At 34.7% G+C, this 27,277-nt stretch overlaps 2 protein-coding genes across 3 annotated transcripts; one reads left to right on the top strand and one right to left on the bottom strand.

Annotated features, from left to right (window-relative positions):
* Window positions 1-1,368: 1,368 nt before the first annotated feature.
* Window positions 1,369-14,952, bottom strand: LOC110891055 (DExH-box ATP-dependent RNA helicase DExH1). 2 transcript variants are annotated; one of them, XM_022138715.2, is made up of 16 exons: window positions 14,626-14,952; window positions 13,033-13,178; window positions 12,027-12,126; window positions 11,726-11,941; window positions 10,835-10,930; window positions 10,466-10,741; window positions 9,542-9,745; window positions 9,284-9,439; window positions 9,082-9,174; window positions 8,165-8,379; window positions 7,942-8,101; window positions 6,864-7,137; window positions 3,957-4,149; window positions 3,687-3,873; window positions 2,599-2,967; window positions 1,369-1,654 (listed from the first exon to the last, which is right to left on the bottom strand). In XM_022138715.2, the coding sequence occupies exons 1-16, from the start codon at window positions 14,899-14,901 to the stop codon at window positions 1,523-1,525; spliced, it is 3,093 nt and encodes a 1,030-aa protein (XP_021994407.1). In that variant the 5' UTR covers window positions 14,902-14,952; the 3' UTR covers window positions 1,369-1,522. The 2 variants fall into 2 exon arrangements, with proteins under 2 accessions (XP_021994407.1, XP_021994408.1); XM_022138716.2 differs by lacking the exon at window positions 14,626-14,952 and having other exon boundaries at window positions 12,027-12,130; window positions 13,033-13,158.
* Window positions 14,953-24,566: 9,614 nt separating this feature from the next.
* On the top strand, window positions 24,567-25,788 carry LOC110891056 (syntaxin-121). Its single transcript, XM_022138717.2, has one exon. It carries the CDS (start codon window positions 24,736-24,738, stop codon window positions 25,621-25,623), a length of 888 nt encoding a protein of 295 aa, XP_021994409.1. The 5' UTR covers window positions 24,567-24,735; the 3' UTR covers window positions 25,624-25,788.
* The last annotated feature ends 1,489 nt before the right edge of the window (window positions 25,789-27,277 follow it).

A 27,277-nucleotide genomic window follows, 5' to 3' on the forward strand; every position in this document is an offset into this window, starting at 1 on the left:
CTTTTTGTTACCTTCCCAAATTTCTCCAAATCTTGGTGTGGTTCCTGATTTTGAGGGATTTCATCATCCCCGAATGGGAGGGGGCGATGTTCCCGCACGACCCTAAGCTCCCCGAACAGTCTTCCCCGAGCCCATACCATGCTCCCTTAAAATGGGCATTGTCCCCCTATTTCTATCTTGAAAGTTAAGCGTTGGAAGAGGTTTAAAAAAATAAAATATTAATTAATTAACGCACTTGGGAAGTTTTGGGAGTGTTTGGATACATTTGGGGAGTTTAGGAAAAATGTGACATTATTTGAGGGCTTTGGATAGGATACCTGACACCATAATAGTTTTTGGATCAAGACAGCTAGTATTTTTTTATTAATTGTATGGGTTCGCCTCTCTCCACCTAATCTCAATAACACTAAATAGCCCCGGTCCCCCCTCCCCCCCACCCCCCCCCCCCTTCATGGGCGTTATTGACCTTGTTACAATCTCAATAAGGGAAAAATTTTTGTGGGGCCCATTTCACTTTAAACGGTTGAACCAAAAGAAAATTAGGAGGGGAGCATAGTGGGACTTTAACTTATTTCTTGCCCGGGCGCCATTGAAACCAATTGCTTACGTCTCGCTGATGTGGCGTAACAAACCTCCAGGGCTCCAGCCAGCCTTAAAGAAATCAGTAGTAATAAGCTTTACCAAATAAAAGACGTAAAAAATGAAACTAAGGTTGTTTTAAACGTACACATTATCTTTGAATTTATAAACCTAACCTAAGATTTCCAACTCTTAACTATTTTATATACTTGAATAAACACTACAAAAAGTATATAAAAATAAGTTAAGATACCATACTTTCCACAAAAACTAAAATCATAAAAAATAAAGATACCTTTTAACAATTTTTTATGCCTAAATATCACTTAACACGTCGCTTTAGCTTAACAAACAGTATACCACTAGACCGCATGAAAAAAAATATATATGTAGAGAACTAAGAGCATTCACATCCAATCCACTAAAAATATACATACATTTCACTAAAAAACAACTCTTGTATCAATATATTTCCAGTAAAAACAAATACTTTTTCTCTCTCATTTTCAATATATATTACTTTTTTCTCTCTCTTTCACTCACAACCACTTTCAATATATATTAAAAAATTATAGTGGGTGAATAGTGTCCCCGCAAATATACAGATAAACAGTAATATTTTCTTTTTCCTCCACTCACAACCACTTTTTATACTCTTTACATTTTAATAACCCCACACACTACATATGATGGACCGGATGGAAATGCTCTAAAAGACATAATATATTATACATAACAAAGACATTCTTTATTCTCTCAAATTATAGCACCTTTTTGTAACACAAAATGAATCCCATCAAACCAATAAGAATAGAACATCTAGCAAGTAATGTTTATCTTTATTCAACAAAAAGAGAAGACTGCTAAATAAGAGCCATAGATCCTTGATACATTAATCTGTATATGAAGATCCTATGCTGATTATAAATATAAAAAAAGGTGTTTAGTAATGGACATTTTGGTTGTGGAGCAACTCAACAAGAGCTGCAACAACTCCTTTTCCTTCAACATTAACATCGAGCTTAGGGTCTTCAATCTTCCTTTTCAATAATCTATCTACTTCACCTCTTAGTTTCTGCAAAATCAACATTATATATTATATATCATATAACTTAATCGTAAAGGTCGGTGCCGACCGCCTTTCTCATTTGACAAAGATCACTCCAACTTTTCTAAACCATATTTTCAATAAAATACCAAAACAGCAAATTACAAACGGCAGGTAAACAGGCTAAAATTGACAAAAAAGACCCTTCTACTTTTTAACTTGGCAAAAAAGACTCCCATACTTTCTAACTTCTCTTTAACCCTCAAACTTTTAACATGTAACCATTCTACCCCCAAAAATAACTATAATGTCAAAGGTAACCCTCTAACTTTGCTATAATGTCAAAGGTAACCCTCTAACATGTATCCTAAAACTAATTTCTTACGTTTTTATTTTTATGGACGTGTCGGTATAAATTCGAGTTCGTCTACGCTTTAACGTAATTTTTGTTTGAAAACGAGTCGGGTCAATTATAAAATGTTTTTTATGTACGTTTTGAGTTGGACTATGTCTTGACGTAAATTTTGTTTGAAAACGAGTCGGGTCAATTATAAATTGTTTTTTATGTACGTTTTAAGTTGGACTATGTCTTGACGTAAATTTTGTTTGAAAACAAGTCGGGTCAAATATAATACGTTTTGAGTATAAATTTGATATCATACGTTTTGAGTAAATTTAGTTCGAAAACGAGTCTGGTCGATTGTAGTCTATACATTATCATTTTGCGTACAGCGGCGCCGCAAAGCGCGGTAGGTAAAAAAAAACTAGTTATAGATATAACTAGTTTGGCCACGGACTGGTAAAATAATAAAGTTGACGACGTTGGCTGGTTTAATTGTGAATGCGTCAATTTGAATTGTGTTCTAATTCTAAAAGACCAAACAAGTAATACATTAGACATTAGCTTAACAGACGGGTCAATTTGATATGGTTACCCGACCCATATAGCCGCATCTAAAGAAAAAACGTACCTTTATCAATCCCAACACACTCTTGGATGCAGAAAACTGAAGATACCCATCGAGCATCTCAATGCCATCTCCGCTTTTGCTTGGAATTAGATTACCACCAAACATTAGCAAAGCATAATCTGATATATTTGTGGCGTCCCGAATGTATACGCTGCTGGTTTTCACCTTTTCACTATATACCAAATACGGAAGAGGGAAAATATGGACACCTGCGTTCACCGATGCAGGATGAATATCAACTTTTCCGACTTCTTTGGTGTACAGTGCTGTTCGTTTTCCTCTTCTTTTGCATTGAGCCACATTCGGGTAGAGCCCGGCACATAGTATTGCACATACCATTTCCATGTCATCACTGTATTGGTTATAAACCTGAAAACACATACAAAAATTATAATTCAAAAGACATTGAAAAGCGAAAGCATATGAAGTATGAACATGAAGGGTAACAAAAATTCTGTACAAACCAAATGGGCGGGTCGGAGGGGTAGGATAACAGGACAAAAGGGTAAATAAGTGTAAAGATTGGGCTGACCCACAACATCCTTGTTAAAGAAAATTTAAAAACTACCGCCATGAAATATGATTACAAAAAATAAATTATGTTAAACAATATTCTATATAGAGTAAAATGTCATTTTCGTCCTTGAGGTTTGACCACTTTTGCGACTTTCGTCCAAATGTTTGTTTTTCCGCGTCTGAATCCAAAAGGTTTGAAATCTTGCCATTTTCATCCGACTCGTTAACTCCTATTTTTTAACGCTAAATGAGGGGAATTTCCGTCTTTTTAGACATTTTTATTAAAATAAAAAACACTACAAGAGATAAAGATCCACCTCTGTTGACTTTCTCCCCACTCAAACCCTTTAATCATCACAAAAAAAATGTCTAAAAAGTCGAAAAATACCCTTGACATAACGTTAAAAAATGGATGGAGTTAACGAGCTGTTTGACCAGTTCAACCCACTTGACTTTGTTTCTATTGGACTTTCTTTTACCCATTTGGCCCGTTAGAGATTAAAAAATAACCTGAATTGATCCATTCATTAGTAAATATAACGAAACTACCAACTTTTCGATTAGTATCTTACATTTGCACCCTTTGACTTATCTACAAAGCCAATATCAGACAAGAGATCAAGAAACTGAAGCCGCATGTCGCTGATCATTTTTAACGTTTGAACCGACAAGAAATTCTCCCAACAAAATGATTTTTCATTTCCGGACTTTTTCGCTTCCTTCCACCCTTCGAATGCTTTAAGAAGGGCTATGTGGTCACTGCATTAACCACACAAGTTAAAACTTTTAGCATGATGATTGATAAGAACTTGTATTATTAAAAGCTTCTAGAAGATTTTGACCTGCATGAATCACCAGCAAAGAATCTTTTTGCTTCATCAGCTTCCTCTTTCCGGTTAATTGGAAGAACAAATGGACTGCGAGATGCAAGAGCAGCAGCAATTGTTAACGCCGGATTAACACATTGGAAAATCGACCCCATAAGAAGCATTTTTCCGATATTTGGCTCCACTGGCAGAGTGCACAAATGCCGTCCTGTTCAATTATACATCTTTTACTTTAGTAAAAAAAAATATCTAAGTGTAACAATTTCAGCTCATTTACCAAAAAAATGGAAAATGTTTTTATCTCTAACAAGTTAATAGCAAAGGTAGCCCATAAAGGAAACTAGCTTAACGGGTTAAACAGGCCAAAGTCGCTCATGGTGTATATTTAATGAATGAAAAAATAGGAATTCGACATAAAGCTAGACGTGCTAGGGTTGGGGTTCAAATAGGTTGAGATAGTAAACAGGTCAGCCTGCCTACCCGTTTATTAAATAGGGGCAATTTCATATATACCCCTACAAACTTGCAAAATATCATATATACCCCTGCAAAAATTTAAATATCATATATACCCTTGCAAAGTAGTTGAAATATCATATATATTCATTAAAAACAATTTAATAAAAGACAATTTAACCTTTATTTTTCTATAACTTTGAAATCTCATATATGACCTTTAACTTCAAATATTATATTTACTCTTTTCTAGCTTGATGATTTATTTAGCTTAAATATTATATATATGGAGAATACTATTGATAACAGAAAAAATAAAAACAAAAATGGGTAAAAAATAAATTTAAGCTTAAAATGTGTTATATAAAAATATGAAGTTAAAAGATGAGCATATATGAAAACTTAGAAGTTAGAAAAATAAGTGTAAAATGATTATTTATTAGATTGTTTTTAATAAATTGGGTATATTTGATATTTTAACAATTTTGTAAGGGCATATATGATATTTTTAGTTTTGTAAGGGCATATATGATATTTTTCGTTTTTGTTGGGTATATATGAAATTTTTCAAGTTTACAAGGGTATATATGAAATTAATCCTATTAAATAAGTCGTGTTTGGCTTTGATTGTCGATAAACTGGGCAAACCCACCAACTAGTTTAAAATTAGAATTATAATTAAGAGTGAAGTACACGGATGGTCTTTGCGGTTTACCAAAAATTTGGATTTGGTCCCTATCTTTTCAAAAGTACACAGACGGTCCATGTGGTTTGTACTTTGTAACGCATTTAATCACCAGCCAACAAATCTAAAGCTTTTGGCAGGTCCAAGTTAAAGACTAAATGTGCCACAAAGTGCAAACCACAGAGACCATTCATGTGACTTTTGGCAAAGTTGGGGACTATAAGTGTTACAAAGTGCAATCCACCACGACTATCTAAGTACTTTTGGAAAGATAGGGACCTAATGTTGCAAATTACAAACTCAGCCAGTTTACAACCTAATTACAGGCAGTTAACCCGACCAATCCGTTTGATCTGCCTAGATGAACGGTTACAGAAGTCGTGTGCAGATTACATGGGCTAAGTGTTTCCAGATTAAAGTTGGCTATTTCTACACAACTAACTAAACTAAACAAGTAGTGTTCAGGCTATAGGTGATACCAACCCATAAACCCAAACCCACATAAATGCCATCCTCAAATAAAACCTTCAATATCATTTATTTTTTGAACAAAAGGGAGCAAAATGTCGAGGTCTGGCCATTTTTGCAACTTTCATCCAACGGTTTGCTTTTTCGCATTTGAGTCCTCGTGGTTTCAAAATCTTGTCATTTTCGTCCCTGAGGGCTGAACCTCGAGGGACAAAAGTCGCAATAAATTGCCAAACCTCGGGACGAAAATGGCAAGATTTTGAAACCACAAGGATCCAGTTGCAAAAAAACAAAACCTTTGGACGAAAGCCGCAAAAGTGACCAAACCTCAGGAACGAAAGCGACATAATACTCTTAAAAAAGAGTAAAGTACACAGATAGTCCCTGTGGTTTACCAAAGTGTTGGATTTGGCTCTAGCTTTCCAAAAGTACACAGGTGGTCCCCCTATGGTTTCCACTTTGTAATGCATTTAGTCCCCAGCTTTTTCCAAAAGTACCTGGATGGTCCTTGTGGTTTGCACTTTGTAATGTATTTAGTCCCTAACTTGGACATGCTAAAAACTTTAGATTTCTTGTTTGGGGACTAAATGCAGTACAAAGTGCAAACCACAAGGACAATCTGTGTACTTTTGGAAAGCCAGGAACCAAATCCAAAATTTTGGTGAACCACAAGGACCATCCGTGTACCTTACATTAAAAAAAGGATATTACTGAGATACAACACTTGAAATCATATTTGACACACTAACTAGAAAATAAAAAACTTAAGCAAGAACAATAGACAGCCTTTCAGATTCTAAGCAGTTCATGCGGTAAAATATCGGATATCGGTCAATATAGGTTATCGGCTTATCGCAATGGAATATAGGTAATTTTAATATCATGCAGAATTTATAGATATAGAAATTTAACACTAACAATTCAGTTACTCTCCTACCATTAACAAATTAACCTTTTGCAACTTGCAAAACACTAACAATTATTAACATTAACAGTTAACAGTTAAGACTTAAAACACTACTAGCAGCAATAAGAAGAAAGACAAATGGTAGAACTAAGAAGAAAGGTACTGATATCGGGAAAATCGGTGATATAATCAAATATTGGTCAATATCACCAATGATAATATCCGTACCGATATTTGACATGGGGACCGATAATCGATATATCACCGATATTAACTGCATAGTCCAGACTCCATATCAAACCTAGACATCAGAATTTACTAGTTTGACCTGAGCTGTTGCCCAACCCTTCCAATTTGCCACAACTAGTGGTGACAAACGAGTATGAACAAATAATGCAAATCATACCAAGTGGAGTGAGCTCTTCTGCATCATCTAGAGCCCCGATGGTCTTAAGAAGTTCAACAGCGTTTTGGACGGAGAGTGCATCGGGGGGCTGAAGCGCCTTAGCGAGGAAGGACCCAATGGCTCCAAGTTGCAAGCTTTTTATCTGCAAGCACAGTTCTTGCAAAGGTGTTCTAAGAATTTCCGGTAGCTGATATTGGAGCATTGCATCATGGACCATTTTTGGATATAATCTGTAACATACTCCAGGCTGTACTCGACCGGCACGACCGCGTCTCTGTCAATACCACCAGAGAATGAGATGAGAAACACAAGAGACAACTTCGACCAGTTTACTTATGAACATGTCGATCTGGGTCAAATTCATCCCAAAGGGTAAAAAATTTGAAGAAAAACGAACTTCAAAAAATTATTAGAAAAGATAAAACAATGGGTTACGTTTTATCTCAAACATACAAATTAGAGATTCAAAAAAAGAGAGATTCAAAAAAAACAAATCAAAAAGGTAAAAAGGGTTGGTGGATATACATAAAGATATGTATATCTGCCATATATATATGTAGGGGAAGGTTAGAATACAATAGCCCCTTAACGGGCGACGGGGCGCGAGTGAATTATGTATGTTCATTTTTAAAACACGCACGTTATAGTACATAATTATGCACGGGTTGGGGTGAACCCTAACTACGCACGGTATTTGCATAATTACACATGGGTTGGGTTAACCCTAATTACGGACGTTATTTTTTCACTCGCGCACCGTCACATGTTAAGCCCCTTTTGTGTTTAAAACTTTCACTATGTATATCCACCATATATGTGCAGCTCATATATATTGGCTAATAAAAAACAATTTACTACTGATATAATATAATTTTATAAGATATGCTGACTATTTAAAAATTACTCTCAAAGTTCTGGACAGAAGTGTTACTTCAGGTCAACCCATTTTTACCCATGCCAAAACTTGACCCGTCTTGATGACATATGCAACATTGCAACCCCACCATTTTTCCAGTTATCAGAAATAGATAACACACTAGATGAATATTCTAGACATTATTTAAAAGTATGTAGACACCTGATGTGCTGAAGCTTGTGATATCCATGATGGTAGCAGACATGCGAGTTTGTTTAAAGCGTCATAACTAGTCTCCTTAGCTTTTCCACAGTCAATTACATAAACCACATCATCGATGGTTATACTACTCTCAGCGATATTTGTCGCTAACACAATTTTCCTACCAGAAAAAAAAAAGGAATTAAAACAATATTTAAAAATCCTAATAGCTAAGATGGCGTACCTCATGCCTGAAGGAGGGCGGTCGAAAATTTCACGTTGGTTGATAGTAGGCATTGAACCATGAAGAGGAAGGACTAGAAATTTTGTAGGATCACTGATAAAATTGTTGGTTTTCACATTGTCAAGCAGCTTTGAAATTTCATCCCATCCTGTAAGAAATACCAGAATTGCCCCTGGACCTTCGTGACGACATATGTACTCAATTGTTGCTTCTACCTGCATAAAAATAAAAATAAATTTAAAACTCTTCGGTATATATCGAACTCATTTGGTTCATATGTGACATGAAGTGGTTCTTTAAACCCTAACTGATCACAAATCAAATAGTTTGAAAACAGTAGCATCAGTTGTAGCTTTGCTAACGAGTTACGAACCCGGATGTATAATTATCAAACTTACAATTTACGTAAACTACAGCTTTGAACTAAAATGTTCAATTAAAAGAAGGAAAACGAGGCATACGATGTAATAAATAAGTTGGTCTATCACATATATGTGTCTATACATGCATACATCAATATGTGGGTATGTGCTATGCAGTTAATATCGGTGATATCGGTCCCCCAATCCCCATATAAAATATCGGTGTCAAATGTCGGTCAGAATATCGGTACCGATATTATCGGCGATATTGACCGATCTATCACCGATTTTCCCAACATCAGTACCTTTTTTCTTAGTTCTACCATTCGTCTTTCTTCTTATTGCTGCTATAAGTGTTTAATTTAAGTCTTAATTGTTAATGGTAGGAAGTACTAAATTGTTAGTGTTAAAATTGCTATATATATAGATTCTGCATGATATTAAGATTACCGATATCTCAAATATCGGTCCTTGACCGATATCCGATTGTTTACCGCATTAACAGCATATGCATGTATGTATATAAATATGTCTTCAAACGCATGGAAAACATACAAGGCCCAAGTCTATTTCTGAACCAGACCAAGCTTCAAGTGACTGTCTAGTACTTGCACTGTAGCTTCTGTATACCGAACCGATGTCAGCATCCTACAACACCAAAATTAACTCAATCAGTCATAAACACCGATAAGAAAAGATATATTCAAGTCACATATTCTCCGAAACTTGAAACACTATATAATAAACAAAACAATGCCTCAAATTTCTCCGTTATAGGATCAGTTTTGGACTCCTGTTGTCTTCTCCTCCTCCTTGAATAACCCTGATAATTATCAGACTCCGATTTCACTACATAACGGGTCTTCTCCAGCACGTCTTCCAAAAACAGTTCTTGCACAGGAAAAGTCAAACCCTGGTAACATAAATATTATAAATAGAATGATTTGATTACCAACTACCAAACGATAACAAATGTAAAACGGTAAATGTTTCACAAGATGACGGAAAGTAGTACCGGGATATGAATAGTTGGAGCATTTGCGAAGTATTTGGAGAATAAGTCAGCGTTAATAGTAGCACTCATTAATATTAACCGCAAATCGGGACGCTTGGGGAGAAGATCACGTAAAATAATTAAAAGAAAATCCTCATTCATTCCTCTTTCGTGAATTTCGTCAACCAACAAATGACTGATTCCTGTCAAACTCGGGTCTTGAACCTGAAAATATGTTTAGAGTAGACGTGAGCAGAAAACCGAAAACACCAAACCGAAACAAAAAAACAATGGTTCGGTATTTTAATAACCGAAAATTTCGGCTCGGTTTTCAAATAACCATTTTCAATAACTGAAAAAAAAAAACTGAACCAATAAGTTACAACAGTAGGCCCATTCCATATATTTCTATGTTTAAGTTTAAGTTGTTTCAAGTGTTTAGCCCATGCTAGTAGAAATTATTAATTTTACTCTTGAACAGTTGAACGTTAAGTATTTATAATAAAAACATTATCATGTTTATTTATAGTTGAAACGATTTATCTATTGCCTACAAAAAATAACAAAATTGATAAAAATTAAATGATCTTCAAAGTATTATAAAAGAACATGTCTTGATAAAAAATTAGAAGAAACGTAAAAATAGATTAGAAGGTTAGGTTTATGTGAACAATATTAATTAAAAAGGTTATATAATAACTTAAATGTAAACATCTAAGAAAGATTCTTAAATTTCGGATTATACTTTTTATTTTTGAATCTTACGTAATTTTGTTCCAAAACCAAAAACGGAACCATTGATAAAACCGAAACCGAACGGTTTTCAATAACCGAGAACCGAGCCGAATCGTGCAAACCCTTAGTTTAGAGAGATAACCCTATGTCCCTATGGACTCATATTTAGGAATCAAAGTCTTAATCAATTGATTAAAAAAAGCACAATACCAGTTTTCGAAGCAACACTCCTGTTGTGCAGAACAGTAATCTTGTTTGCTCGGATCGTTTTGATTCCAGACGGATCTGATAACCGACAGTCTCACCAAGGCTTTCCCCCCTTTCATTGGATATTCGAGCAGCAACAGATATTGCAGATATACGGCGGGGTTGTGTACATATAATATTACAGTGGGACCCACGTAAAGACGATATTTCTTCCTCTAAAATAAACTGAGGAAGCTGTGTGGTTTTACCACACCCTGTTTCGCCAGAAACCACTAATACCTGTATTGTTTTTTAAAAACATAGCGAAGCAGAAAGAAAAAAGTTATTTTTATTTTCTTAAATAATAATGAAAGCCGATAAGTTGATAGGAACCTGGTTTGCAGCAACGGCTTTTAAGAACTCGGATTTCATTTTGTATGCAGGAAGCTTTTCTCTGAACGAACACATTGCCTTAACAATATCGGACTCCTGCAAGGTTGCAAGTTATTAAACACAATGGTAACTTTTTATGTTTCTCTGCGTAGTATCGGCCAATAACTTGAGAATACAATATAGCACTAGTGACAGTTTCTAAATGGGCCGATCACTCGATCAGATGCGTCAAATTATAAGATTTAGTTAAAAGGGAAATGTGTCAAATGGGTATTCATCCAAAGTCCAATTTCCTAAATCGGTTTTTTCAAGTACACGGGTTATTATGGTAAAATATAGTTTTCTGCAATTATAATTAGGGTATTAATAATTTATGTAAAAAAGAGTAAAATGCCATTTTCTTCCCTGAGGTTTGGCTAATCTTGCGATTTTCGTCCAAAGGTTTGTTTTTCCGCATCTGGATCCAAAAGGTTTGAAATCTTGTCATTTTCATCTGGCTCGTTAACTCCATCCATTTTTCTCCAATAAGTCGAGGGTATTTTCGTCTTTTTTGTTAACTTACAAAAAGTGAAAACCAGAAATACCCCTGACCTAACGAAGAAAATTTGATGGAGTTAACGAGCCGGATGAAAATGGCAAGATTTTAAACCTTTTGGATTCAGATACGGAAAAACAAACCTTTGGACAAAAGTCGCAAAACTGGCCAAACCTCAGGGACAAAAATGGCATTTTACTCAAAATGAAAACATATAACAAAGCGTTTACAGGTTAGCCGGACCTGACTCATTTTAACACATATTAAGAGATGGCTCGTATCAACCTGAACCCATTTTGAACTGTTACCCGACCCGCCCAATCTGACCATCTTGTCACCACTACTATATAGTTTACCTTCTGTTTATCCTGTCTTTCTTTGAGTTCAACACTAAGTGCCTTCTTGACACTATCCGTCTCCGTAACGGATACGCCAGCTGCCTTATCCGACTCTTGGGGTGATTTTTTAGCACTCTGAATAGATGTACTAGAAATACTGTCAGCCTTTTGGGTCCCTGTTGAACTATCCAACAGATTCTCAACTCTTCTCTCAGTTTCTGATGACATATGTATCTACAAGATAAGATATATTAACAAATAAGAATAACATGTAAGAAGTCGAAACACCGAACTGTACACAAAGACTAGCTTGTTGTACCTCTTTTTGTGCAGATCCGTGACGCTCATCAAGATCCGCTCGGTAATTTGGTAACGGAACTTTGCTCACCACAAGTGCCTTGCCTTTGTTATATGCATGGCTTTCTTTCCACAAAGAAAATACCAATACATCAATGTAAGGTAAATTGTGCATTAACCTTTTTTTTAACGGAAAATTGTGCATTAAACTTAAGATATGTAGCCCGGTTTTAAATTGCGTGATGCGCTTCGATGTGTTTGGTCCAAAAATCTGATGAGCGATGTATTTATAAAAAAAAAAATACTAAAAAATTACATATACATAACAACTTACAAAAACATACTTAAATTAAAACAACTAACGTAATAAGAAGATAAGAGGTGTGCGTTTTGGTTCAAATCAAGCATACTAAAATGTTTCTCGAACCACAAAAAGTATTTAGGAACCATAATGGTCCAAATCAAGATACTAAGATATTAATTACTGAAAAAACTCAACCCATTTCATAAAATTTGGGAAAAAAAAAAACAGAACAAACAATGTTGCGTGCATCGGAGCGCATTATGCGCAACCAGCGCAATATTCTCACATCACGTAATCACAACGCATCGGGCGCATAATGAATTATGTGCGCATTTTAAAACCAAAATATGTAGTATTTATTAAGCAACCGTCATCAAATTGTTACAAGAGTTTACAATCATTCCACCTTAGTCATACAAACTTTCCTCAAGACATCTAAAATTTCAATCTTGTTCCAATGTTATGAATTATTTTAACAAAAATGAATCGCACACTGCATTACCAGTTACATATGGTAACACATCATTTTTACACAATTGGTTGTGAAAGTAAAGCATATTTAACAGGTAATACAGGTTGCCATGAATTTTTTTTTTTTTTTTTTTTTTGAAACAAAACTAAGATACCAACAATGGTAAACTTGGTTATCTTATTTCTTAACAATAAGAAAAATTATAGCACTTACATTTTTTCATTCAAATCAAAAGATAACTATAGCACTTACAAATAAAGGCCTAGCTGATATGCCATATCAGAAACAGTCTGTTGATCATTTCTACTAAAGAAATGCTTTATTACCAACTCCACATCTCCTCCCCTCTTCATTTCTTCCATTTTTCCCCACCAGTGGTTCTTATCGAAAACCTCAACCTGAAAATCACCTTTTATTATCACTTGCCAATTAATAAAATTCGCATCATTTTTCTTCAACAGCTTTAAATTTTCTATATCGATCATTAACTCAAAGTTATACCGGTTTACCATCCAAATTTTATATTAGTGTAATGTATAGGTTACAAGTATTATAAAGGATTCGTTTAAAAGTAAAACCCTAGGAAAGATATTAAGTTAATCACTCCATCCATATATAACCGTAACAACGAAATAAACGAATTAAAAACCTCAAATTGAAAATCATATTTTATCATCACTTGCCATCATTAACACAAAGTTACACCAGTTTACCATCCAGATCTAATTAACCAAAATGCATACGTCACAACTCACAAGCGTATATTTATTCAACTCGTTCAAAAAAATAAAAAATAAAAACCTAGGAAATACATATTAAGTTCATCTGTATAACGGTAACAAACAAATTAAACGAATTAAAAACCGCACGAACATAAACTTACCGTCAATTCTTTCGATACTAAAAACCCTAGGAAAGATATTAAGTTCATCTGTATAACCGTAACACGTATAACCGTAACAACAATTTAAACAAATTAAAAACCTCTGCCTGAAAATCCTTTGTTATCATCACTTGCCAATGAAAAAGAATTCACATCATTTTCCCCAAGGAATTCAATTTTCTATATCAATCATCAACCTAAAATCACACCAATTCCTCATCCAAATTTAATTAAGCTCAATGCATAGGTCACAACTCGCAAGCATAAACTCGTTCAAAACAATAAACCCTAGGAAAGATATCAAGTTCATCTGTATAACCGTAACATCAAATTAAACGAATTAAAAACCTCACAAACATGAACTTATCATCAATTCGTTCAAAACTAAAAAACCTAGGAAAGATACTAAGTTCATCAGCATAACCGTAACGACGAATTAAACAGATTAAAAACCTCAACCTGAAAAATCATCTTTTATTATCACTTGCCAATAAAAAAATCACATCATTTTCCTCAACAACTTCAAATTTTCTGTATCAATCATTATCCTAAAATCGTAAAATCACACCAATGACCAATTCATCATCCAAATTTAATTAAGCACAATGCATATGTCACAACTCGCAAGAATATATATCTATTATCAACTCGTTCAAAACTAAAAACCCTAGAAAATATATTAAGTTCATCAGTATAACCGTAACAACAAACTAAACAATTTAAAAACCTCAAATTGAATAAAAATCACATAATTTTCCTCAAGAAATTCAAATTTTGTACATCAATCATTAACCTAAATTCACACCAATTCATCATGACATCATCCAAATTCAACTAAGCACAATGCATACGTCATTATCAATTCGTTCAATGATGAAAACCCTAGGAATAATACTAACTTCTTCTGTAACAAAAACGGTTGCAACAAATTAAACGAATATAACAAATTTAACGGAGTTAACCTCTCCTTGCATCTGTTTAAGCCGCTCAGCACGCCAAACAGGGTCCCACCATCGTTGCTCGCCTCTTCCGCCTCCGCCGCGACCACCGCCGCCTCCACGACCACCACCGCCGCCGCGACCTCCCCCGCGGTTGCCGCCGCGACGGCCGCCTTGAGAATTAGGGCGGTAAGACATGATAGAAGTGGTGGAGAGATGAAAAGTGGTTGTTCGGAAGTAAGAGTGGATATTAATATTAGTGATGAAACGCGGAGAAAGTGAAATGAAGTGCACTCGCATCGCACTTATATCAATGGCGGTGGTGGTGGACAGGTGGGTGGGTGTTCGAGTGTGAGAGCCGAGAGGTAAAATGATGTATTTTCTCTTTTTTTTATTTTTTTTTTTTTTTTTTTTGAGAGGCAAGATTCTACTGAAAACCGACTAAACCGAACCGAAATTAACCAAAACTGAATTAACTGGAAGTTGGTTATCGTTTTTTTAACTATCGTTTAACCGAAATTAACTGAACCAAACCATTTATATTTTCGTATGTTTCTAGCTTTTATAACTCTGTTTCATGTATTTTATGTTTTATAGTTTTATTTCATGTATTTATACCTATGTTTCATTTATTTATACCTGGTTACAGGTGGGATTGCACTCAGTGGTGCACCCATGATTTCTTGTCATAGGGGGAAATCGGAAGGCTTAACCAAACTTTTTATAAGCGGCGGCTGCCTCCTATAGTTTCTTACTAGGTTTGACCATAACTAGGTATGGTTGTTCTCGTCTCGAACTTTCAAAGATCTCAAATGACTCCATGAATTGATAGTTTGATCTAAGGGTACTCAACTTCAATAGTTGGAAAGGATAGTTACTAAATTATATTATACTCTTGAACGAATGTGATACGATAATGTGAGCGTTTAGTTTATGTTTATACGTGTGAGGACTCATGAAAAAAAAAATAACTAAAGAATTACAAGTCTCTAGTCAAAATCATTCATTTATCATTATAAAATAATTGAAATTGATATAGCTGTAAACATAAATGACTTCTCTTTAGCGGGTCATGGTAGATGTTTCATCAGGTGCACAAATCGGTTATTTTAAGATACCGATTCTGTTAATCGAGCTGACAATAAATTTTCAAAAAACAAAAAAGGAATGGTTGATGCTTTAACCAGTTTGGTTAATAACCAAGTTTTTTTTTCATTTTTTTGGTTACCCACTTTAATCGGTTCGGTTAATAACCGTTTTTTTCGATTTTTTTCAGTTAACCAGTAAATCGGTTAAAAGAACAGTTCATTCTAAAAATTTCCGAACTGATTACGAACCTACAGTTAAAAAAATCATTAATCGGTCTCGGTTATTTAAATGGTTATTTTGTACACATCTACATCAAAGTTTGTGTATAACACGATATATTTGATGTTTAGCACTTATTTTCGTAATCATAAAAAATAAGAATATTGGATTTTAATAATCCCAACTATTTACCGTTAACCGTTAACAGTCTCAACTTAAAAAATAATCACTAGCAGTCCTAATTATTAACATATTGGCCTCCAATGGACCCTAACTAACAAAACCCTAAAGCCGTTTGTCTCCGATCACAAAAAAACCGTTTTTGGTCAGAAAAAGGTTCGTATAGGCCCGATCTAAGGTTACAAAGAGGTTTGGAACGAAAAAGTTAAGTTTTCAGGCCAAAAAGAAGTTTTCCGGCAAAAAAATAATTTTCCGACGACCTCAATAATTGGGGCTTTTACTTACTAGAAAAAAGTTCCTAAAGGTCCGTAAAAAAGTTACAAAGAGGTCTGGGACAAAAATGTTGAGTTTTCCGGCCAAAAACTTTTCCAACGACCGGAGATTAACGACGTTAGGGTTCTGTTAGTTAGGGTCTATTGGAGATCAATATGTTAATAATTAGGATTGCCGGTGATTATTTTTTAAGTCGAGACTGTTAACGGCTAATAACAAACAGTTGAGATTATTAAAATCTAACATTCCTAAAAGTAAGAGGTTTGATTTCATTAGAAAACTAGAAAATTATGGTCATTAATTCATCATCTTATTAGTTGAATCACTAACCAAAAACTTGTGTTGCCGCTTTACCGACCATTTACATGATAGCAACAATACTCTAAATGTGAAAAAAGGTGAAAGCATAAGTCAACACATGGGGTGGTGGTCCAATGATAAAAACAAAGATTTTAAACATCTTAATTTGAGATTTGAAAGTCTTGAAATTAAGTTTCAGAGACGATATGGATTAAAAGAACTTCACCGCTAAAAGAAATATTATATTTTCTAAGAAATTAAAGGATGCAGTCCCTTACTTAAGTTGGTGATGGGTGAGTGATCAAGTTGTGCAATGCTGGAATATGCAATGCTGTAAACATCACGATTAGGATTTAGGTTTATGGACTAGTTATTTTAGACTTTGAAAAAAAAAAAAAAAATAGATTTGAGCTTTTGGATTAGAAAGGACCCAACCAAATATAACTAATATTATTCAAACCTAATGGGCTAATACTGACACTTCTGACCCTTTAAAAGATCCATCATGTTACAAATTCCACTTTTAATAACTCAAATATTCGATTATGATTAAAGAAAAGTATTGAGAATTTATTTAACTAATAATTGCTTGTGGTCGAGAAAAATAACGAGCTTCTAATGAAAGGCCATGAATCTCGTCCATAAAGGTTATGGTCGTGGCCATGATCGATGTACTTATCATACCATTTAATTTTCAGTGTATGATTGACGACCCCAAATGGCAAGAGAAAGGACGAATGAATATGAACAGATCATGTGAAAAGCATAAGATGCACAATGAAAATCCGCAAGTAATGTGAAACTGATATATATGTTGGGTGTGTACACATCATATGTCTAAACACCTTGTTATCTTGTTTAGCAGTTTAGCTTATAATTTTAGTCATAGCATTTGGATTGAGCTGCCAATAGTGGCCCAATACAATATGGGCTTACGAAAATCACTTATTCAATACTTGCAATTTGCAAAGATTTTGTCACAAATTCACAGTATTTTAACCGTGTCATTAAAAAACGGGGAAAAGAAATTTCAACGACTTATTTCTTTTAATCTCTGTTGTTTGTGGACTTGAACCCAAGATCTCCTCATTCCCCAAAAGCAATTGAATCCATGAACTTAAACCATAACAAAAAAAAAAAACATCTGTAAATTCATAAAAAAATCCAAATGAAAACAAAAAACTACCGTACCCAACAAAATCTCACCTATAGCAAACCTTCGGTAAGGTCTGGGAGGCGGAATATAGGTGAACCATACCATTATTTATAAGGAATACAGAGTTTGCTTTTGGAAGGACTCTCGGCTCCAAAACTAATAGCAGACAACAACGGTGAAACATGTTAGGTTTTTATTTGTCATGGTGTGGGTTAAAGCAGTTGATGACCATGTCATGTTGTCTAGTTGAAAGAGGTGGGGGAGAACCGGTTGTAACTTTGATAAATTAGGTCACAGGTGGGGCTTCTCAATAGATTGTTGGTGTGGAACGAAACAAGGTTCTTGATTATGGTTTTGGGGTAAAACAAATGAGGTTCCCAAATATGCTACGTTGTTTGAGTGAACAACAAGAACTAGACTATTATTCTTTAAATAACTGGGAGTAAAACCACAATATGAATTCAGTACATTGACAATCCGTATGATTAAATTAATTTTGTGTGAAGTTGAATGTTCCGCTAAAGAGAAAAAGGACGTCCGTTTTTATGACTTCATTTGTTTAGTTTAAATATTAAACAACATAATTTGAAAATAAAAATTGTTATAAAATTAGTGGCATATAGGTTGGGTGGTTTAGGTTTGTTGTGCTACCAAAAGAAAGGAGTAATTTGACCTTTTTATTCATACATCTTTTTATCTTAATAATGTTGAATATGAGACTGAAAAAAGGGGAGAGTGAAATAAATAGATGATAAAATAGATAATAACTAAATCATGCCCGACTTCATACATAATTTAAAATACAACGAACTCTGTTTCAGCCTGAACTCAACTAGACTTGTTTATACCTCTGATAATAACATGACATCAAAGTAGATGAAACTTAAAAAAAAAAAAAAAACATAGATTTTTATATTAAAAAGAACAACATTTAAAAATACATAGCTTTTAAGGGAAGAATCCATTAAAAAGTGGATTTTGCCTAAGTAGTTTAAAAAAGATTGTGATGATGACATGTGACACTCCTAATAAGTAGAAATGAAGGGCATTTTCGTCCTTATAAATATGAGTGAAAATGACATGTGACACCCCTTTTGTTTTTTAAAAATACAACAAAAAAATCTAACACAAAAAATGTAGTACAAAAAGATATAACACAAAAAATACAGTACAAAAAATATAGAAAAAAAATCTAAAACAAAAAAATATAGCACGAAAAAAATCAGCAAAAAAATGTAGTACAAAAAAATTCAGCACAAAAAATTAAGAAAAAAAAAATTAAGACAAAAAAATCCAGCACAAAAAATTTAGCACAAAAATATACTACAAAAATCCAGCACAAAGAAAACATATAAATAAAACACATTTTAGTGGGTTTTTTTAGTCTTCATATGTTATATTGTAATATGGTACTCAAATTAAAGATAAAAAGACGCTCGATTTTACGGTGAAATTTTTATGAAATAATAATGTCGTATAAAAAAGTTATGAACGTTTAAAAAATAAGGGTGGAATATGCATGTTCCTTGCATATAGAGAGAGAAAGTCTATAAATATGATTTTTTCAAGATACTCTTAGGTGGTGTTTGTTTTTCCTGAAAAGGTCTTCAGAATCTCTTATGTCTGCGCCGCGCAGACCGCGCGCAGACCTTTGAGTCTAAAGACTGTTTGTTTTCTCGAAGACCTTTCATTAAAAAAGGTCTGTGAGACCACTTCTTGGTGCAGACATGGACCAATGTTTTCATGAGTCTGCAGACCTCTTGTTCTTCACAAAACCCTAGCACATCTTCACCTCTCCTCCTCCACCCGCCGTCCGCCACCACCTCTACCTCTGCCGCCCCTCCACCTCCGCCGCCCCTCCCCCCTCCTCCGTCCGCCACCATATCTCCCCTCCGCCACCACCACGCTGCATCATTTAAAACATAGAATGCTGCTGTCGGCCATCCCCGACTGCAACAGCAGCTTCAAAAAAAGGGGAAGCAAGTAGCTGAAGCCCAATTAGTGGTGATGCCACATCAAGAATTGAAGTTTGTACAAATATTAGCCCCACCTATCATCACTGCATTTCTAGCCTTATCTCCTATCATCGCTCCCCCAGGTAAACAATTGCCATCCATAATAATCTGCTAGTATTTCAATATCACAAATAAATATACTTCCCCATTGCTGTGGATATTGCAATAGATATGTTAGTTCATAATTTTTGTCAAAAAATTGTTCCTTTCATTGTTTGTTGTTAGTGTTAGGTTATAATTGTTAATTTGTTAATGTTAGTTCATAATGTTAGTTTATAAAGTTAATTTATTCTGATTTCGGTTATGATTATGTTTTGTAATATAAAAGTTGCAGATTGCAGACATTTGCAGAAGTAAAAAACAAACAGTCTTCCTCTTGCAGACTGCAGACATTTGGTCCAGCACTTCTGTTACAGATGTCTGCAGATGTGGTCCGCAAACTACAGACGTTTTACCTCAGAAAAAACAAACAGCACCTTACACTCTTTATTTATGTTACACTTTCATCTTAACCGTTATTTGAAAGATTTCCTTCTCATCTAATATTCTGATGAAGATGCAAAATTCGTATATATAGACATTGGTTCTGTACTTATCTGTACAACAATACATATATTATTTTTCTGATCAAGGTATATTATTATTTTTCTATGAAGAAGCAGTTTTCTAGGGGCCTTTTTCTGGTGGCTTCGTGGCCAACCATTTATCTCCTTAGGTTGACTAACAATTCTTCTACAACACAATAAATCCAAAGACTAAACATATTTTCTGATTAATTATAATACATGCATCCCATTTCTCTATTTTTTTAATATGTTATGAATAGGACACTCTTTTTATTTATTTAGAAAGTTAATAATAATTAGAGTAAACTACATTGATTGTGATAAAGTGAACTTTCACTTTTGTTCCTTAATTGATTATGATAGGTTAGGCCAGCATATATCACCGGTGGAGTAACGTACCATTTTTAAGTATCGTCTTATGATTCCTTTATTCCCAGTTTATGAGGTATGCTCGGTAATTTGTCATAAGGCGTGTTTGGATTCTTTTGGGGAACATGCAGTTCATTATTGAGAGCTCCCGGGGTTCAAATACCGGCATGATTTGGTTAGGGATGTCATTTTTGACATATTCAGGCGCGCTGGTATTTATGCGAAGAAAGAGGCACCAGTTAATTTCTTAACTGACTCGTTGGAAGGGAGATCTACCATTCGACCAGCCGACATTCTCGTCTTTGGATGGCTAGGATGAAAACATGCATGTGTGGATCTAATAGGGGTTTCCCCGCTTGTGGGCTTAGTGGTAGTGCTTTCACGGTGGGTCAGGCTGCTTCGGGTAAAGTGACCAAACACGAGAAAGTGTGTCTTGACAACCAGCACGTGTTTATCTCGTTTGCTTTTGATACTTTTGGTTTTCTGGCGCCAGAGGTCGTGGACCTACTTAGTCGAGTTAAAAGGGTCATGCATAGTAATGTTATGACCCCGAGATCTATGGAAATAGTTTTTAAAAGACTTAGTTTTGCTATTCAAAAAGGGGTAGCGGCACAGCTTGTTACCCGTTTACCAACTATCTCGTTGTAAATTCTTTGTTTAAATTTTCAGATATTATTTATACCAACTATCTCGACGTAAATTTTTTGTTTAAATTTTCAGATATTATTTATACGATTCTAATTGTTTGCTCAGTTGTCGTATTTTTGACTTCTAGAATGTATGTCTATTATGAGCGATGGTTTTTTATTTTTTATTATTAACTTTTTAAAGACCATTTAACAATCTAATTAAAATGTAAAAAAAGGTTAAAGTTTACCAACCCCTTCTTGTTTATTATCACCATTTTCGAACATTGACTTGTGTCACCATCTTTCAGTTATCATCTCCAAGAAAGTAGATCCAATACCAAAATCAAGTTATAACATAAACTCATTTCAATTATCAACAACCAAATCGAACGAGGAATCAATGAATTAGATCCCATATTCCCATGTAAACTTCAATTTTGTTTTCCACCGAGCCACCACGCGACGCCCATGGGCCACAACTTTGTGATTCGATGGACCATCTACTCGATAACTTAGGTATGGATTAAGAACTACCGAAGTGCAACTAGGTTCTATCTTTACGGTGTGTATAGATAGAGCGTGCAATGCAGTGGCGAAGCTTGAGATTTCCGATCAGGGGGGTCGAAGACGTATATACTCAAAAATTTCTATACGAAACCACATATTACACTACTGAGCTAAAAGTTCGGGGGGTCGGGCACCTCCCCACCGCGCGCACGCAGCCCCTGTAACTTGCGCCAATTGTGCAATGGGAAATGGGGAAGGATATTCGAAGTGGCCAAATTTCTTGATGGTTTCTTTCATGTTTGACCAGACTTCTCGATGGTTCTTCCTTTCGGTCAAAAGAGAAGGGAGTTTATGATGGTGGTATGCAATGTTTTTTTTTAGACACGAGAAGGGGCTCATGATGAGGGTGGTATCTAGTGAGATTGTGTAATATGAGGTGATCGATCAACGGATGATGCGGATCAATAACTAAAGTAGGATAAAGTGGAGTAGCGTGATGACATACACGTTAGAATGATATAACATGTTATGATGACTACCGTTTTTACAAGAATGAAGAAGAAGCAACCTACGTTATGATGGTGGAATCCTCCACATATTAAAGACCGATAGTTTTTTTTTCTTTTTTTGAACGGTATTAAAGACCGATAGTTAACATCAAAAGAACCACATAAACAAGGCCATATATATGTATATATCTATATTTTTTTAACTTTTTTATCTTATTTTATTTTTTTTACTATAATGGCAAATATGTACTTCTACACAAACCTAACATATTTTCAAACGCACGTATGTACATTTCAACACCAATAGCGTGACTGGTTTCCAAAAGTTAAACACGCAAAGTAATATTCCATGAAACACATGGCTAGCTAATTTACTCAAATATTATTCCATATATAAATAACCAACTTTTTAGTGCATCATCACTTGTAATTTGTGCTTTGTGAGTTTTAAAAAAAAAAATACTTGATTTTTATTTTTAACCCAAAGGTTTTTAGCTTTTGTAATTTTAACCTTACATAATTTGTTTTTCTAACTTTAACCCAAAACTAAACTTGATTTTTTTTACTTTTAACACAAAGGTTTTTAGCTTTTGCAATTTTAACCTTACATAATTTGTGTTTTTAACTTTAACCCAAAACTTTTCATTATTTGCAATTTAACTTCACAACTTTTGTCATTTATACTTTTCATCTTTGGCAAATTTTCGTTTTACGTATAGTTCTAATTTTTTCGACTTAATACAACACAACGTACGAGTGTGGTTCGATTTTTTTTATGTTTTGTTTCAAATTTTGCAAGTTAACACGATGCAACGTGCATGTGTGGTTCAATGTTTTTTACCTTTATTTTTTAATGTTTGACGGGTTCGTCGCAACACGCAGATCCTAAGTCGAGTCAGTGTTGGTGGTCGATGACGGTTGTGTGACATTAGTACTATTTGACACTGTTTTACGCCCTGCCACAATGCGGGGTCTGCTTTTGGGGGTCTCTAAAGAAAGCAGATCCTAGGTCGAGTCAGTGTTGGTGGTCGATAACGGTTGTGTGACATTAGTACTATTTGACACCGTTTTACGCCCCGCCACAACGCGGGGTGTATTTTGGGGGGTTTTCTAAAGAAAAAATGGTTATGCATATGGTTGTCGTGACCATGGCTTTGGGGGTTTCCAAAAAAAAAATTGATATTTTTTTACTTTTCACCAAAAAGTATTTCATAAATTATGTTTAACCCAAAACTATTGTGTTTTTTTACTTTTAACACAAAACTTTTTATCTTTTGCAATCTATCCTCGCAACTTTTTTTACTTTCAACTTTGTTCCTTTATAGTTTTTATTCTCCGCAATTTTTTTTGTTTTATGCGTGGTTCTAAATTTTGTGACTTAACACATCGTAACGTGCGCCTTTGGTTTAACGTTTTTACGTTTCGTTCTAAATTTTTGCGAGTTAACACGACGCAACGTGTGTGGGTGAACGTTTTTACATCGTCTGTTTTTTTCCCGTTTGACAGGTTTAGCATAATGTGTGGATCCTAAATCGACTTTATAACTAAAGAATCCCCGCCGCATTGCGGCGGGTTCCAATTCTAGTTAAACAAAAAAATTAAACCTAATAAAGATAAGAGTTAAATACCATTTTAGTCCATGTGGTTTAGGCCATTTTATCAGTTTAGTCTAAAGGTTTTATTTTTCGTCTGTGGGTTCAAAAAAGTTTCATCGCTGCCATTTTAGTCTACTGGGTTAACTTCATTTATTTTTTCTGTTAACGAGAAGGACAATTCGATCATTTATATGTAACTCTGTGAACTAGAAGGACAATTCAACCATATAAAATGACCGAATTGTCTTTCTTGTTGACAAAAATAATAGATGAAGTTAACATAGTGGACTAAAATGGTAACGGTAAAATCTTTTTGAACACACAAACGAAAAATAAAACATTTGAACTAGACTGACAAATGACTCATATCACAAGACTAAAATGAAATTTAACTTTAATATTTTACTCAAAAAGTATAAAATAAATGCCACACCAATTAAACCTAATAATATAATATTTTACTCAAAAAGTCTAAAATAAATGCCACACCACCTAAGAAATTTCTTAGTTATGTCCCGCCACCATCAACGACCAGACCAATTCTACCAGAAATAGCCATCTTCCACACACACAAGAATATTCAAACTAACCTCCGTGTTTTTCAAATTTTCAACCCAAAATTCTCCAATATTTTCTTTATTTATCCTCTCAACTAGATCAACAATTACATTTATTTTTGTTTCTTCACTTTCCCAAAAAAAAAAAAAAAAAAAAAACCAACATCAAGATGAACGATCTCTTATCTCGCTCATTCTCCGGCGGCCGCACCGGAGACATCGAGATGGGAAACACCGGCGAGACCGCTGGTACGAATCTCGAAAGGTTTTTCCAAGAAGTGGATGCAATCAAAGAAGAATTAAAAGCTTTAGAAACGCTTCACAAACAACTTCAATCCTCCAACGAGCAGAGCAAAACATTACACAGCGCGAATTCGATCAAGAGTTTAAAGACTAAAATGGATAACGACGTCGCTTTATCGCTTAAAAAAGCGAAACTCATCAAGACCGGTCTAGAAGCGTTAGACCGGTCTAATGAGACCAACAGGAGTCTCCCTGGCTGCGGGCCAGGGTCCTCCACGGACAGGACACAAATATCCGTAGTCAACGGTGTTCGTAACCAACTAAAAGTGTTTATGAAGTCATTCAACGAGCTTCGCGAGAAAATGGCGGCCGAGCATAGAGAAACCGTTCAACGACGGTATTACACCGTTACTGGCGAAAACGCGGATGAATCTACTCTTGAGAAGCTCATCTCGACGGGTGAAAGCGAGACGTTTTTGCAAAAAGCGATTCAAGAGCAGGGGCGAGGGCAGGTGATGGAGACAGTGTTGGAGATTCAGGAACGACACGATGCTGTGACGGTTATTGAGAGAAACTTGAAGGAGTTGCATCAGGTGTTTATGGATATGGCGGTTTTGGTCGAGCATCAAGGGGAACAACTTGATGATATCGAGACTCATGTGAACCGGGCTAACTCGTTTGTGACACGTGGCGCAGCGCAGTTGAATGAGGCGCGAAAGAAACAGAAGAATACTAGAAAATGGACTTGTTTTGGGATCCTTTTGTTGTTGATTATAATTGCTATTATTGTTTTGTCTATTAGACCATGGAAGTAGAAAGGCTTATTCAAGATGGTTTGTTGAAAAATTGGTATGTTATTTGTTATTTATTGTTCTTGTTTATAGAGAATTTGTTATGGGTGAGATTGATATACTATAGTTTGATATTGTAATTTAAGAGCATATGGAGTCTGCTGTTATATATATTTTTTCAAGATTTAATTTCTTGATTTGGAGATTGTTTGTATATGCTATCTATATTGTAACAACTATACATTTAGAATCATCCAAATTCATACTCACTATATGATTGTTTGTGTTAATTCTCTTACAGAGTCGTCCCTGAGAACTTAGAAAAAATTTAGGCCTCAGACGACAAAAAGATAAGGCCTAAAAATTGTGGTTAAGGGGAAATGATTTAAAAAAATAAAACCTTGATGGTGGAGCCGAGACTTCAACTTAAGACCTTCCCTTTATCTTGATGGTGGAGCCTAAAAATAAATGGATGTATATATAAAATATATAATTTAGCATATATATATAAAAGCTTATAAAAACCTTTCGGGCTTTTTAAAAATTTGGGGCTCGAGCGACGGCACGGGTTGGCCGGAGCCGGCCCTGTTCTCTTAGTTGTGTATCAAGTGAGAGTAGTCTCTTTATTTTATAGAATAGAGGTAAAATTTGACTTTATCACTCTTTCTAAGATTCCACAAGCTCTGCTACGAGTGAAATTATATTGTATACGTTTGTTAAATTCATACTCGGATTTTGATTGGTACCTTATTTGTTACTCTTTAACCCAAGACCAAAAATTTTCAAAAGGGTTGGTCACATGAGAACTATAGGAAAGGGCACAAACTCAGAATGACCAAGACTCAAGTTTGGTGTCATTTAGGCCAAAAACATTATAGTTAGGTATCTAGCCAAGTCAAAGATGCAACTCTTCTAGAAGGGATGGGATGAGTGGACTTTGGAAAAATGTGTTTTCTTTTTAGAATCTTATTCTACAAGACATTTCCTGCCCATTTCCATGCCATAAACGTTTCAATAGAAAATTGGGAGAATGATATTATTGTGACTATTTATTAGGTAGTGTTAATGTTAATGTCAAAATATATATATATATATATATATATATATATATATATATATATATATATATAATCTTTATAGCTATAGCATACCAAGTATCTACATTTGTGTATCATACTCAAAGCGTGTATAAAATGAACTCAGTTTAGCATATGCAAGACCGATATACACATGAACTAAAAACGCAACAAAACTTTATCGTATGATAAAAAAGAGAAAAAATGAGTCAATGTACAGACTCCAAGGTTATTCTTAGCGATTCACAAAGATAAAGGAGGTACGCAAAATAATTTTATAAATTATATGTCTATATTGGTATAACTAGGTATACTGATTCTAAACTAACCTTAGGCACAATCTATGTCAAACCATACCGCCAGCATCAGGTGGTTGTCATAGATCATACCAACATATGATAATCAATGTGAGATGACACCATTAGATTAGGGTAAGCAACAATAAATAACCTTCAACTAAAACAAGAAGCAACACCACAAGCACATTCAAACTATATTCATATATTAATGAGTACGATCAATCAAATGCGTAAGCACAAGTTCATAACTCCAAGGTTGATTTGCCAGCTTGTTAACTTGACGTGTGATATAATTTTCAATTG

This window comes from Helianthus annuus, chromosome 11, assembly GCF_002127325.2.
Source record: "Helianthus annuus cultivar XRQ/B chromosome 11, HanXRQr2.0-SUNRISE, whole genome shotgun sequence".
In the NCBI taxonomy this organism is placed as follows: Eukaryota; Viridiplantae; Streptophyta; class Magnoliopsida; order Asterales; family Asteraceae; genus Helianthus; species Helianthus annuus.